Source organism: Mesocricetus auratus, unplaced genomic scaffold (genome assembly GCF_017639785.1).
Source record: "Mesocricetus auratus isolate SY011 unplaced genomic scaffold, BCM_Maur_2.0 Super-Scaffold_100021, whole genome shotgun sequence".
NCBI lineage: Eukaryota > Metazoa > Chordata > Mammalia > Rodentia > Cricetidae > Mesocricetus > Mesocricetus auratus.
The window spans coordinates 7,087,662-7,103,076 of record NW_024429202.1 but is presented as its reverse complement, the minus strand read 5'-3'; the positions used below and the strand labels follow the sequence as shown (position 1 = coordinate 7,103,076).

At 51.0% G+C, this 15,415-nt stretch overlaps 1 protein-coding gene across 1 annotated transcript; it reads right to left on the bottom strand.

The window, feature by feature from the left end:
- Positions 1-2,025: 2,025 nt before the first annotated feature.
- On the bottom strand, positions 2,026-8,877 carry Ptcra (pre T cell antigen receptor alpha). The gene is made up of 4 exons (XM_021228584.2): positions 8,669-8,877; positions 5,138-5,449; positions 3,110-3,154; positions 2,026-2,560 (listed from the first exon to the last, which is right to left on the bottom strand). The coding sequence occupies exons 1-4, from the start codon at positions 8,745-8,747 to the stop codon at positions 2,391-2,393; spliced, it is 606 nt and encodes a 201-aa protein (XP_021084243.1). The 5' UTR covers positions 8,748-8,877; the 3' UTR covers positions 2,026-2,390.
- Between the last annotated feature and the right edge of the window lie 6,538 nt (positions 8,878-15,415).

The following is a 15,415-nucleotide window of genomic DNA, read 5'->3' as shown; positions in this document are numbered from 1 at the left end:
ACAAAATCACACCAATCCTTGAGTTTGCCCCAAAACCAGGCCACATAATCCCTCCAATATCAGACCACCCTGGAAAGCCCCACCCCAAAGAAACGCAATAAAAAGCCTGCCTCCTGCTCAGTTCTTAGCTGCTTCTCCGGAGCAGAGGGCCTCCCTCCTGTGTCTTTCCCTTTAATGTCTCGTGTGAGGTTTGTTGTATGGTGTTTATTGGCATTCCTTGGCTCCCGACTTACCAGGACAACTTTCCCTTCAGAGCTGTAACACGAGCAGTGCTGGTATCAGGGCACTTTGGCTAGGTGGGGCTATGGCATGTGGGGCTTCACAATGCACAGGACAGGGACAGCCTCCAGGGTGTCTCCACGTTCTCTAGGCTCTTTTAGACTTGGCTGGCTCAAAAGCTGGCTACTGCCCTGACTCACAAGACTGGGAAGTCCTCCTGGAGGTTCAGTCACAGTGGTGACTTAAGGGACTGAGCAGGACAGGGTTGAAAGTGAAGGAAACTCAGCTTCTGGACCAAGGCAGCCGAGGGGACATTTACAGAGGCAAAACATTAGCTTTGACTCATAGCCTTCACTAATTGCTGGAAAGGGGCAGTGTTTAAAGAAATGGAGGCTACAGCTGGATGTCTCCCCGAACTTGGCTATGGAGGACGATCAATTTCTGTGGACGAGGAGGGGACAGCTTCATCTCCAGAAGCTGCTGTGGCACTGTTCCCCAAAGATCCACAGGAAGAGGCAGGAGATGAGCTAGGGAGATGGTTCAGCACCCATGTAAATTCCTGCAAGAATGGTATCCCACCCATAATTACAGTGTTTTCTGTGGAGATAGGATCCTCAGAGCCAGTCAACTAGTGGGACTAGCTTTTATCTGTGATCTGTGAGCTTCAGTTTTATTTGAGAATTCAGGGTTCAACTGAGAAACCCTGCCTCAACATATATATATATATATATATATATATATATATATATATATATATATATATATGTATTAGACATGAATTAAGAGTTTCAGACACTGGGCAGTGGCAGCAACACCTTCAATCCCAGCAATTGGGAGGCAGAGGCAGGAGGATCTCTGTGAATTTGAAACCAGCCTAGGCTATGGAGTGAGAATCTGTCTTTTGTTTTGTTTTTCTTTTTAATGTGCGTTGCCTGCATATATGTCTGTGTGTCGGTGCCAGATCCCCTGGAACTGGAGTTGTAGACAGTTGTGATCTGTCATGTGGTGCTGGGAATTGAACTTATGTCCTCTGGAAGAGCAGCCAGTGCTTTTAACTTTTGAGGTGTCTCTCCAGCCCCCAAGACTCTGTCTTGAAGAAGCAGAAGCGGAAGAAGATGCAGAAGGAGGGAGGAAGGAAGGAAGAAAGAAGGAAAGACTCAAGAGATGGAAAGAGGGTCTCCTGGAGGCCTATGTTAGTTACCCAATACCCACATTAGGTGGCTCACAACCATCTGTAACTCCAGCTCCACCTGTGGCCTCCATGGGCATCCTCTCTCTCTCTCTCTCTCTCTCTCTCTCTGGAATCTCATCCTCTATCCATGCAGGGGCTCTCTTTAGGGAATAAGGAAAAACCAACAAGGTCAAACCTCTTTAGTACCTGACTCCCAGCTGATGCTGAGTTAATATCTGTCAAATGAATAATGACCTGTAATTAATAGCGTGTAGGTTTGCAATTACTGTCTTGTGCTGCTAGCATTGGATGTGACCCTGATGCCCGGGAACCTGGCTCCCCACGCTTCTGTCAAGCCTGCACAAGACTAGCAGGTAAGCACTACCTCCCTGGCTCCCTGGCTCCACTTTGCCCTCTCAAAAGGCTGTGCCAGGGTAAGGAAGCAGGGAGGGCCCTTGTCCAGTGACTGACAGTAGGGAGTAGGAAAGTCTCTACAACCCCTCTCCAGTCCCCAAGCCCACTGGGCAATTTCTAGGTTCCCACTCTTCCTCCAGGAAGCCTTCCCAGATCTCCGATTCCTCTTTATCTGGCACACCATTTCCCCCAGGCACACAAATGAAAAGCTTTACAACGTGTTTGTGTCATCTAAGGTCTTCTGTATTGTGCCTGGTTACACACACTGGGGCACATCCATCCTCCTACCCGTAGTGTGACAGGAGAGATAGGCCTTTTCCTCCCAAAATCTCAGGCTGACAAGGGAGGCAGAGCCCAGTCCCAGATAGACACATTTACAGGGAGAGGCAGACCGCATACAGGAAAAGAAAAAGTTCCAAAACGTGAATAAGGAACACCAGGGCTCGTGAGCTGCGGGCCCAGCCGGCCTCCTCCTCCTCGAAGCCCTGGCTTGGTGTTCCTGCCCCAGGTGGCAGAAATAGCCATCTTGGGCTCAGCAAAGAGCCTCAGCGGGTTGGATAAGATCAAAGCTTGAAGTCTGTTACTACTATGTCCAAATTCGGCGGGTGGATGGCAGGGGCTTGCGTGGGGGCGGTGGCAGCAGGTGCTGGCCAGCCAGTATACAGAAGCAGCTGCAGGTCAGTAGTACATCCAACAGCAGCAGTTTGAAGAGAAGCAGCCTCAGGGCACTCAGCCGCAGGACCTGACCCAGTGTCCCTGCAGAATAAAGAGTGGGAGAAGTCCCCAGGAGCCTTAGACCTCCCAGAGGATAGGGAGGACCTGTCCTCTCTGTTGACCAGTCTCCATCTGTTCCCTCCTCCAGGGAAAGTCCTTCCTGATGTCTAACTTTAGTTTCTACTGGCAATAACAAGGGCCTCCCACTTTGCCCTCACTTTGTTTTATTTGGTGAGAGAGGCAGGCACTCAGGAAAGGGCATCTGATGCAAAGAGTAAATCGCTTAGAATATCTGGGCAAGAAACGGATGCTGGTTGTGATTCCCAGCCCAGTGTTCTACCTAGGGTAGTTAAATAATGCACAGGCTCTCATACTGAGACCGCCTGCCACCCCCGACCCAAGGAGCCATCAGGCCCCCCATCTGTGCTACTCCGCTGGAGCCCAGGAATAGGGATGGCATCTGAAAACCCCACCTTATCCCAGGAAAGACTGAAGCCCAGGCTAGCAAAGCAGTCCCTTAACTGGAGACGACTGTTTCCAAACTGCAACCTCATGGGCCCCCATCCTACCCCGACCCCATTGACCACTCACCCCTGAGATGCTCCTGAAAGCAGGTCCTGGCTGTGGAAGTTTCCTCTGTGAGCCAAGAAGGAAGTGAGTATTATGGGATGAGTGGGCCCCTCCCAGTCCCAGGCTCACTGCTTGGCAAGTCCTGAGGAGCCGCCACACCTCTCCACTGCCTGACAGCTCTGTGTGTGACATTTTATTTATGATCCAAAAGATAAACCTTGCCTGAATATCAGGGTGCAGAGCTAAGCTACTAGTTAGCCACACATACCTAAGCTACTAGTTAGAGGACAGGCAGTGGTGCCCACACCTTTAATCCCAGCACTCGGGAGACAGAGGCAGATGGGTCTCTGTGAGTTCAAAGCCACACTGGGCTACATGAGAGTGAATCAGTCTAAAAGAGAAACAGAGCTCACACCTTTAATCGCAGCACTAGAGAGGAATGTAAGGCAGGCGCTCAGCTCAGTGCAGTCTCGGGGAGTCTGAGGTCTGGTGGACAGCATTGCAGTCACACGGAGGACAGCGTCGCCCCTTTTGGTTTGAGCCTTGGTAGAGGTAAGAACTCACTAGTGGCTTGGTTGCTTCACTTTCCTGATCTTCAGGTTGAAACCCAGTATCTGTCTCTGGATTTTTATTGTTTGTGCTACAGTTCTGTCTCTAAGAGGCACCTCAGTCCCTTCCCACAGGGAGCCCATTCTCTTGCAGCTTTTGCTGGAAGGCAGAGCACTTTTTCCAGAAGCAATCCTCTTAGGGAGGTAATAAAATTGAGGTGACTCAAGTGGCTTAGTCATGACAGTGCTTGCTCTACAAGCACAGGACCTGAGTTCAGTGTCCATGCTAAAAAAGAAACAGAAACAGGACATGGAGGCTCATATTTATAATCCTGTGCTGGGGAGGTAGGGTCAGCCAGACCCTCGGGACTCACTGGCAGGCCAGCCTCCTCTGCTTGGCCTAGTTGGTAAAGTGCTTTCTTGGGCTGGTAACATGAACCAGGAAGTGGTGGCACACACCCTCAATCCCAGCACTCAGGAGGCAGAGGCAGGTGGATATCTGTGAGTTTGAGACCAGTAGGGCCTACAGAGTGAGTTTCAGGACAGCCAGGGCTTTTACACAGAGAAACCCTGTCTCACAAAACCAAAAAACAGACAAAACAACAACAAAAAGTATATATTGCTTTTCCAGAAAGACCAGTGTTTGGTTCCCAACCCTTTTGTTTGTCACAATGCAAGTAACTAATTCCAGCTCCCAGGGATCAACTGTGTCTAGTCTTGTCAAGCACCTGCACTCACATGATACTTACACATATGTGCATGTGCGCGCGCGCACACACACACACATACACACCCAACACACACACACATGCATACACACACATACACCCCACACACACCCAAATTACACACATACATACCCTACACATACACACACACACACACACACACACTTCAAAATAATAATCTTTAAAAATTTTTAAATGAGAGCTGGAGAGATGGCTCAGAGGTTAAGAGCACTGGCTGTTCTTCCAGAGGTCCTGAGTTCAATTCCCAGCAACCACATGGTGGCTCACAGACATATGTAATGAGATCTGGTGTCCTAGCATGCATGCGCATAGTCAGGACACCAAATACATAATAAATAAATAAATATTTTTAAAAATTTTTAAATGTAAGTTGGGTGGTGGTGGTGCCATTAAAGTTATCAATATCTCTTAGCTTTCGCTTTGGTTTTTGACAGTTTCATGTAGAGCAAACAGGCCTTGAACTCACTTGTCTAGGACAGCCGTGACTCTCCTGTCTCTACTTCTTCGAGTGCTGGGATTGCAGGCTCAAAAGGAAGCCTGAACCGTGTATCACAGCTGTCAATCCCAGGAATCATGGTCTCAAACCCACCCTACCCGGAGCCAGGGTCTTCCCTCACACGTCCTTGATGCCCGGAGCCAGGGTTTACCTCACGTAGCGTCCTTCATGCCCCTGCCTGGAGCAACCCTTCCCTCCCCACTCTATCCTGGCTCCAGGACATGGGAAGGGACAGGTCCCCAGGCTTCATCCCCACCTGACAGCTGGAGGGGGAGTGTGCTCCGACTCTGGCCCCCGGCCCCAGGCCTGGTGTGGCAGACCACGGACTCCCAGGCTTCCAGCTCTTCAGAGGGTAAGGAAAGCTGGGCGAGGCTGGTCCAGGTGCCATCCGGGGCTGGGGAGGGCCCGTAGGTGAAGGCGTCTAGGGCACTGCCGTTGCCAGCAGAGAACCAGATGGGGCTGTGGAGGCCAGGGGGTGCCGCGTTGAGGACCAGGCAGACCACCAACGTCTGCCGCCTTCCATCCACCCTCAGTGTGATGGGTGGGGCCAGAGAAGGAAAGGGGATGCCTGTAAGAGAGGAGAGTTTCTGTGAGGAGAGTTTCTGTGCGGCAGTCAGCTTGTGTCCCCGGACTGGAACTCTCTGGAAGGTTGGAGCTGTGGGCTTCTGTTGTCTCAGGCTCCCCTCACTCCATTTCGGTCACCACTGTATTCTGCAGCCCACCCTCCTCCCTCCTTGAATTTACCCGTCCCATTTCCCTTCTTCCTTCTATGAAGCTTTTCTTTCTTTCCTCCCTCTTTCTTTTTGGGGTGTGTGTGTCCATGCAGTGTATGTGTAGTATGTATGTTTGTATGTGTGCAGGTGTGTAGGTAAGAAAGCCTATTCATTCATGGGGGCCAGAGGAGGACATGTCACCTTATTCCCTTGGGGTAGGGTCTCTCACTGCCCCTGGAGCTAGGCCTGCATCTAGCAAGCCGGATGACCCTCCCGTCTCTGCCCTCCCCAGTGCTGGGATCACAGGCACACGTGCACAGCTTCCTGAGGGTGCTGGGAATCTGAAGTGAGGCCCTCATGTTTGTGCAGCAAGTACTCTGACTGACTGATCCATCTCCACAGCCCTTGGAGCCAAGCTTCATCCATCCTCCCTCCTGTCTCTCATCCGTCCTCCCTCCTGTCTCTCATCCATCCTCCCTCCTGTCTCTCATCCTCCCTCCTGTCTCTCATCTGTCCTCCCTCCTGTCTCTCATCCTCCCTCCTGTCTCTCATCCTCCCTCCTGTCTCTCATCTGTCCTCCCTCCTGTCTCTCATCTGTCCTCCCTCCTGTCTCTCATCTGTCCTCCCTCCTGTCTCTCATCTGTCCTCCCTCCTGTCTCTCATCCATCCTCCCTCCTGCCTCTCATCCTCCCTCCTGTCTCTCATCCGTCCTCCCTCCTGTCTCTCATCCGTCCTCCCTCCTGTCTCTCATCCGTCCTCTGTCGTTCTTCCTACTGTCTACCCATCCAGCCTTTCTGAGCGCCTGTCTGTCTATGCCAGGTGCTGGGTACACGACACTGAGAAAATCATTGCCAGGGCTTTCAAGGAACTCTGTCCCGTGGGAAAGACATTAGCGTCATCAACAAGTGCTTACAATACCCAGTTGTGCTGCCTGAGGAGACCTGGTGCCTCTGGGGAGGACAGACCTGGCATGAGAGCAGAGGGAACTTCAGATATACCTGGAACTTCCCTTCCTGGGAAAACTATGGAAGCCTGGTGTGGTTGTCTATGTAAGCTTGGGAGGCAGAGGCCGGAGGATGGCTGGGGGAGCTGTATAATACGAGGCGGAGATCTCAGCTGATTGTTTAACGGGGGAGAAAGCTGGGAAGACGGCTCACTGAGTGAAGGCGTGCTGCCAAGTGTGAGCTCCATCCTAGAGCCCTCATAGTAGAAGACAAGCCGGCTCCTGAAAGTTTAACTGCCACACGTGTGCCCCACACATGCCTGCATGTGTGGAATTTAAAAAGTAATATAAACTAAAACAAAGGAGGCAGAGCTGATGGAAGTCCCAGGGTTCGAACGCGGCTGGCAGGCTGGCGGTTAGTGCCTTTGCACACCGAGTCTCTCACCCATCCTCTCCGTGTACTGTTTTCAGTGAAGAGGACACATTCGGTGTATAGTTAGACGTTATTTAATTTTAGATAGGATTTTTTTTTTTTTGGTTTTTCGAGACACGGTTTCTCTGTATTGTTTTGGAGGCTGTCCTGGAACTCGCTCTGTAGACCAGGCTGGGCTCGAACTCACAGAGATCCGCCTGCCTCTGCCTCCCGAGTGCTGGGATTAAAGGCATGCACCACCAACGCCCGGCTTAAATAGGATTTTTAAAATACAAATAGAATTTCAAATATTAACAACTGGAAATAAATTCACACTATGAACTCCGTGTGGCCCAGTTAAGGAAATGCCCCAGGGTACTAGGGAGTCTTGTGGAAGGTGAGTTACAGGTATTAGGAGACCAGATAACTGGTCTAGTGACACGAGCAGATACAGTCAGCTTTGAACTTGAGCCTCTGTGGCCACAAATCCCATAGTCTTCTTGGCCTTAAAAAAAAGTCTAAAATTTTGTCATGACACAGGGAATCAAGTCTAGGACAAGGCCTCAGAGAGAGCTGAGGTTGGCCCCTGACTCAATCCCCTTCATTGACTGAGATTCAAATGTCCAGACAATATAGTAGCCCAATGGAATCTTTGTGAAGAGTATAGATATCATGATGCTTTGCCAGGCAAGCTTTGGAAATATTATGTATGGTAACATTACTAAGTCTTGCAAACAAAGGGACAGCAGGAGCCCAGGAGAGAGCCTCAGGGCCCTCAGCCTCCTGAACCGATGCAGCTTCCATCTCCACTAGGAAGACCCCCAGATTTCCCCTCACCCCAAGTACTTCCTTCCCAGAGCTCAGTCCCCGTGACACACTTGGGGTGAATTTAGATCAAATAGACCCCCTGACTCAAAAGTCCAAGGCTGGGGCTGGAGAGATGGCTCAGCTGTTAAGAGCACTGACTTCTCTTCCAGAGGACATAGGTTCGATTCCCAGCACCCACATGGCAGCTCATTACTGCCTGTAGCTCCAGTTTCAGGGGACCCAACACCTTCACAGACACACATGCAGGCAAAACATGAATGCATGTAAAATTAGCATGTCCGAGGCCTTCCTTCCCTCATCATATATGTGCAAACTTCAGATGGAGCAGAATTCTCTGGCCTTGATCCTTAGCTGACTGGACTGCTTGGCAAGTCGCTGACACATTGGGATCTCGCCTGAGTTAGACGTGAGCTTGAGACACCCTGGTCCCTGTTGGAAGAGGGTGCTCTGGGGGCAGGAAGGGCAGTGTTGCCCACAGTGCGACACCCTCTATCACACAGCACAGCCCTGGCTCCGTGAACCTCCCCACCTCTGTGGGTTCCCATCCAGATGTCTCCTTTTCTCTTTAATGATTTGGTTCCAGGACTGAACCTAGTCCTCACACACAACAGCAAAGCAAATGCTCTACCACTGAGCTATACCCACAGTTCTCTTCTCACCCTCGAACTTGGGTTCTCCCGTCTCAGCCTCCCGAGTAGCTGGGGCTATAGGCCTACACCACCAGGCTGGGGATGCTTTTACTTCCCTGTGCTTCCAAGAGGGAACCAGGCCCTGCTGACACTCCATCTGGAGGAAGACCTGAGGCCTCAGAACCAGGTGACCATGGATCCCATCGCCATTGTAGAGGCTCTGATGGTACGGGGGGGGCATATGGGTGCAAAACGGACTTACCTGTGGGCAGGGCTTGACCCCCGAGGGCCAGGAAAAGCAGCAACCATGTCCTAGCCATGGCCCACTCAGGAAGAGGCATGACCGGGCTTCAGGCCTGAGGTGTGGGCGGGGGAGGAGGCCTCCTCGATTCCCTCCCAGGCCACAGGCCCAGCTGCAGCCCTGATGTGTGGGCTGGGGGAGGAGACTTCCTCGACTCCCTCCGAAGCCACAGGCCCAGCTGTACCTCAGCTGCTCTGCCACTAGCTAAGCCGGTGCCCAGTCCTTGCTGGGGAGGAGGGGTTTCGGGGAACTCAGGTGCCACTCCCATCCCGGGAGCTGGGTGCCCACCCCAGGCGGGTGGCAGGGTCTTTCAGCTCTTCATGTCATCCTCCAGTTGCTTCGACTCGTGGATGAGGCAGCTGAGCCTCAGAAAGACTGAGTGGCCGGCCCAAGGTCACAGCTGGCAGAGCCAAGGTTGAACATTTTGTTGTTATTGTTTCTTGCTTTATATGGGGTGTGTTTTGCTCGTATATATGTACCATGTATGTGCCTGATGCCCAAGGGAGATCTCTGTGAGTTTGAGTACAAAGTGAGCTCCAGGACAGCCGATGGGAGAGCCTCACTCAAACACACACACACACACACACACACACACACACACACACACACACACACACACACTCACAAACACACACACTCACACACACTCACAAACGCTCACACACATGCTCACACACAAACGCTCACACACATGCTCACACACAAACGCTCACACACATGCTCACACACAAACGCTCACACACACACACTCACACACAAACGCTCACACACACGCTCACACACACGCTCACACACATGCTCACACACACACACACATGCTCACACACAACTGTTTTTAATTATGTGCATGTGTAAGGTATTGGGTCCCTGGAGCTGGAGTTACAGCAGATTGTGAGTCACCTGCTATAGGTGCTGGGAACTAAACTCAGGTCCTCTGCAAGAGCTATGTGTGTTCTTAACAGCTGAAACTAATGTGTGCTCTTGACAGCTGAGCCGTCTCTCCAGCCCCACTGTTGTTCTTTTGAGACAGGGTCTCATGCAGTCCAGATGGCTTCGAGTTTGCTATGTAGCCAAGGATGGTCCTCCTGCTCCCACCTCCCAAGTGCTAGGTTATTTCTTCAATTTATCTATTTCCTTCGGCAGTTTCCCACATGTATCCACCAAGCTCCCCTCCCCACTTCCCTGCATTCCCAGCTGTCCTCCCGTAGTCGTTATGACTTGTCCCTTAGTGGTGACTTAGAGTCCAGTTAGTGGTGATTGCCGGAGTCTTGACTGATCTTGTGGGAATCGTGTGCAGGCAGTCCCAGCTGCAGTGAGTTCATGAACGCAAAGCCATCCTCTGTCTAGAAGGCACTTCACTGCACTCCTCCCAGGCTTCGCCTCATAGACTCTCCCAGCTGTCCTCCGTGTTTCACGAGCCTGGGGGAGGGGTGATGTAGATGTCCCTGTTGAGCACTCAACAGCCCCTCATCTGGACCAGTTCAGAAGTCTGCATCAGCTACTGCCCCTGCAGCAGAGGCTTCTCTGGCCACGGTGGTGGGTAGGATTCTGTTTTTGAGACAGAGTTTCACTGTGTAGCCTTGGCTGGCCTGGAACTCACTCTGTAGACCAGACTAGCCTGGAACTCACAGAGATCTACCTGCCTGTGCCTGTAGAGTGCTGGGATTAAATGCATGCACCCCCATGCTTGGCTGCAGTTACTTTTTGCCATGGGGACTTGCTGTGTTGTCCCCAGTGGCCTCAGAGAGTCTGAGCAGGAGGCTGGTAAAGTGCTTGCCTGTCAGGGATGAAGCCCTAGGTTCCATCCCCGGTCTGCATAAACCAGTAAGGTGGTACGCTTGTGACCACAGCTCTGAGGCGAAGGCAAAACCATCAGAAGTTCAAAGTCATCCTCATTTACAAAGAGAATTTGAGAGCAGCCTGAGCTATATGAGAGCCTGTGTCAAAAACACCCAGCAAACAAGAAACAAATTCTTGTCCTCCAGAAGGATAGCAAAGCTCCTAATCACTGAGCCCTTTCTCCAATCTTTCTTTTTCTTCTATGTTTTTGAGACAGGGTCTCAAGTTATTGCCCAAGATGGACCCAACTTTCCATCCTCTTGCTCCAAATGCTGGGATTACAGGCCCTTCCCATCAAGGCCAGTCGGTTTCCTAGGTCTGGGTACCGCCTAAAGTGGGTGGACATGGCGGGTATCTAATTACATGGTGGAGAATTCAGCAGAGGAGACAATAGAAAGTTTTTACTAGCTGGCCAGTGACTGACTGGGTCTTCACAGTCCCAGTGTAACAGCAGCCTTTCTTGGGGTGAGCTTTTAATCACAAAAACCATGTTCTGGGCTGCCATTCTTAGTTAGCCAGAAGCAGAACTACAGGAGCCAAAAGGCAATGTTAGGACATTTCGAGAGTAGCCCAGAACTATGGACTCTGATGGATCAGGTCTTTGTTTTCATTTTGGCAGGTGGTGCTGTCTACATGCGGAGTTTTACCATGACACTTCCATCATGGAGTCAGTTGTGCTCAGGTCTGGGGACCTAAGGTCTGGCACCCTGTTACTATAGTTTTGTTGCATTTCCCTAATGACCGGTAACATTAGGCCGGGTGTGGCGGTGCTCGCCTTTAATCCCACCTGCACTTGGGAGGCAGAGGCAGGAGGAGCTCTTTGATTGGGAGCCAGCCTGATCTACAAAGTGAGTTTTAAGACAGCCAGGGCTACACAGAGAAACCTTGTGGAGAGAGGGGGTGAGGAGAATGGAAAGAAAAGGAAAGGAAAGGAAAGGAGAAGAGAAGAGAAGAGAAGAGAAGAGAAGAGAAGAAAGGAAGGAAGGGTCTCGTGTAGCTCAGGCCAACCATGAAGAGCACAGGGTGCTACTTTGTGCTACCTCAGTATGCCAGAGGGCTCCAGGCCAGTCAGAACTGCAGCCTGAGACCCTGCTTCTGGAAAAAAAAAACCCGAAAGGAAAACAAAATAAAAAACAATTGTCTTTATTTGAGAGTGCTTAGTGCAGTCTCACCCATGCTACTTTCTTCCTGCTAGGAGGTCATTTTTGTAAAGTGCTCAGGTTTTCCAAAGAAAGAATTAACTACCCTAAATGACGTGCAACAGCCCCTCCTGACCCTTGAAGGGTCCTTCTCACTTGTTGGTGTCTCCTGCACACAGCTTTATTTCTTCCTCGTCTTTATTGTGTGCCTTTATGCGGCAAGGGCAGTTTTAATGGCCGCTTGCCTGCCTTCTCCTGGCCCTGCACAGGGACCCTGGGAGGCCTTGGGTGCTGTGGGTTCCATGTGTTCCCAGGCCCTGCTGTGCCCAGGTGCAGCAGTGGTGGCTTCCCGCCGCCTGGGAGTGGGAGGAGGGGAGGCAGGTGTCCCTAACGACTCTACCTCTGCCTTCTCCAGCCTGGGGGAAATGCTGGCCCAGGCTCTATAACCACAGTGCAGATGGGAGAGGGCCCATTGGGACGCCTTCAGGGGACAGAAAGGCCAGTTGCGGAGCCATAGCAGGTGATGGCTTGGGGACCCCACACCCGGCCCAGCTCCTGCCTCCCTCTTGGCCCTGCTTTTGCTGACTATCCTCACTTCTGTTTCCTCTCCTCTGAAGCCCCAGACGCTCTCCCTGCCCCCAAAGTCTCGCTGCTCTCAAGATCTTCGCCTAGGACAAACAAGGATGTCCAGGCACACTGGCACGAACCTGTCACTTGCAGGTTGGCTATGAGACCCAGGTACTCAAATCCCCTGCCCAGGGCCTTAACTGCCTGTTCCCAGCTGAGTAAATCCAAGCACACCACTGAGGGCATTTATTCTAGCAAGCCATGAAGGAAGGCCTCAGGTGTGCTAGGGAAACCTCTGCCTGTCTTTGGCTTCTACATGACCAGGATGACATTAACTTTGTTCAGTTCTGGGAGTCCAGTGCTGACCTGTCCAAGGACTGTAGTTATCACAGCAAGGCAAGGATGCTGACAGCCTCTCCTTACCTCTCTTCCTTCTTCTGTGTGATGTGTATCATATATGTACACATATGACATGTGTGTGAGCAAGGGTTTCTGCTTGCACAAAACATCTATGGAGTCAGACAGAGGACAACTTCAGGAGTCCACCCTTGCCTTCCTCCAGCTTGTTTGAGGCAGGGTCTCTCCCACAAGCTTCTGTGATTGTCCTGTTCCCTCCTCCCATTTGCCTAGGGTCACTAGGAGTCTCCACACATGCTACCATACCCAGCTTTGAGGAGGGCCTTAGCAATTCAGACTCGGGTCCTCATGCTTGCTGGGCAAATGCTTCAGCTGCGGAGCCATCTCCTCAACCTTCCCCTCCCCCTTCCACCTCCCTCCCTTTTCCTCCTCTCTTCTTCCCTCACCACACCCCCCACAACTTGAAACATCTTGTTATGTAGCCCAGGCTGGCCTTCGACTCCTGCCTCAACCTCCCACGTTCTAGGGTTACAAGTGTGAGTCACCACACGTGTCTCATAGCTACATTTCTTGATGATTTAGTTTGGGGAATGTCTTCTGGACCCTTTCAATGGGGGGCTAGGGTGACTGAAGTTCACATGGAAATCCCAGTCTGGCATTCTCTTCTCCAAAACGTTCTGAGTCCAGGGCGGTGGTGGCGCACGCCTTTAATCCTAGCACTTGGGAGGCAGAGGCAGGAGGATCTCTGTGAGTTTGAGGTCAGCCTGGTCTACAAAAACTAGTCCCAGGACAGCCTCCAAAGCCACAGAGAAACTCTGTGTCAAAAATAAATAAGTAATAAAGAAATAAAAACATTCTCAGTCCTTCTACAGGATGCCAGGGACATTCAAGATTTCAGTCGTTCTAACTATGGGCTGCTATTAAATTGTTATGGCTTTGATGAACCAAACAGACCATTAGTGCCCCTCCCAGGTGCTGGAGCCAACATTTCAAATCCCAAATCTTGGATGGGCATCCATGGGAATGAATTCCAAGGACCCTATGTTCTTCCTGCTCCTCTCCTCTCCCCGCCTTTCTGAGACAGGCTCCCATGGAGTCCAGTCTGCCCTGTCACTTGAACTTCTGACCCTCCTGCCACCATCTCCCAAGTGCTGGAATTGCAGGAAGACACCATTGTGCCTGGTTTTATGTGGTGTCAGGGATAGAGCTCATGTACACTGAAGCTCTATTAACTCAGATATACCTCCATCTGAGGTTATTTATCTGTGTATGTGTGTGCGTATGTATGTGTTGTGTATGCATGTATGTGTGTGTATGTATGTATGTGTGTATGTACATATGCATATGACAACGCATGTGTGGAAATCACAGGACAACTTACAACCAGGATTAGTTCTTGCTATCCACCTGGTTGGTGTAGGTAGGGTCTGTCTTGTCTTTGCCACTGATAATATAAATGGTGATATGTAGATACAGATATGTAAGGTCTCTGACCCATCTCAAGATCCTTGCCCTCAGTAACTCTTACCTTTCTTACTTTTGCAAATGAGATCTGGAAGGCCAGTTATGAGAGTTCATGCCAGAATCCCAGGACTCGAGACTCAGATAGGAGGATGGTGAGTTCAAGGACTTCCTGGGCTATACAATGAGATCCCATAAAAAGAACTGTCAGGGGCTATCTGGCAGGGCTGAGCATTTAATTGATGCTGGAGCTTGGTGATCTCAAGGCCAGTCTTCAGCCAGGTGCCATTCCAAGCTGCCATCAAGACCTCTTGTACATACATCCCAGCAGATGCTGGGGACCCCCTTGTGTGTCCCCTCTGAACACCAGAACAAGCACCATGGCTATGCAGAAGCAGGCACACCACCTGTCCCCGCTTTCCTCACAAGGGAGTCACCGGTTACATGCCTGTCCCCTTCTGAAATGTGGGAGGTGACTGCCTCCCCTAACCCCGTTTCAGATCTGCCCTAGAAGATCTGGAGAGTTCCAGGCCAGGAAATGGCGATGCAAGGACAGACACTGGAAAATCTAAGGAGAACTTAGTAGAGTCCATTGACAGAGGTGTGGGCAAGGACAAGGGACTCCAGGAAGAAATGTAGCACATGAGGGACTCAGAAGGGACAGTGTCAGAGCCCTCAAATTAGAGCTCTGTGTGGAGGGACTGCAGCCACCCTGCTCCTCCGGAAGACGGGGATCAGAAAGAAATCTGTTGATACCCTTCTCTTCCTGCTGCTCTCTTCCTCCTCTTGGCCAGACCCCCAAACCAGAAGGCAAGGGAACTCCTGAATCAAGTGAGTGTATTGGATCTGGGAAGTTGGGGGGACTAAGATGGAAAGAGGGCCTTCCAGAAGACCAGAGTTCAATTCCCAGCACCCACATGGTGGCTCACAACCAAGGGCTCTGCTGCTCTCTCCTGGCGTTTTAGGGCTCTGCATGGATGAGGTGCATGGCCTTAGGTGCACATAAAATGAAATAAAGTGAAAAATTAAAAAGATACTTGTCTTCATCCCATGTGACCCTTGTGACCCTAGCTCATCAGCAGGGGCTTCCTGGAAGCAGGGCCATGGGATGGCAGAAAAAGTCTGAAGCTGAAATAAGTAAAACAATTGGCCCCAGAGTTTCACAGTGCCGAGGTGGGAATTGGACCCGGGCTGTGATCAAATACACTTAAAAGTCATAACACATGGAGTCCTCATTTCACCTGGCAGGTCACAAGGATATCATAGCATATCACATGCCACACTATATTATTTATGTAAAGTGTACATGTAGACGTGTGCACAGCCTCATTCCCCACCAATGCTT

What these genes read in the sequence shown, in the direction of transcription:
- Ptcra (XM_021228584.2), bottom strand. Translation starts at nt 8,747, where the DNA reads ATGCCTCTTCCTGAGTGGGCCATGGCTAGGACATGGTTGCTGCTTTTC. An exon ending in ACTCCCCCTCCAGCTGTCAG is followed by an intron (nt 3,155 to 5,137) that starts GTGGGGATGAAG and finishes CTTGGCTCACAG; the next exon opens with AGGAAACTTCCACAGCCAGG. An exon ending in CTTTCAGGAGCATCTCAGGG is followed by an intron (nt 2,561 to 3,109) that starts GTGAGTGGTCAA and finishes TTTATTCTGCAG; the next exon opens with GGACACTGGGTCAGGTCCTG.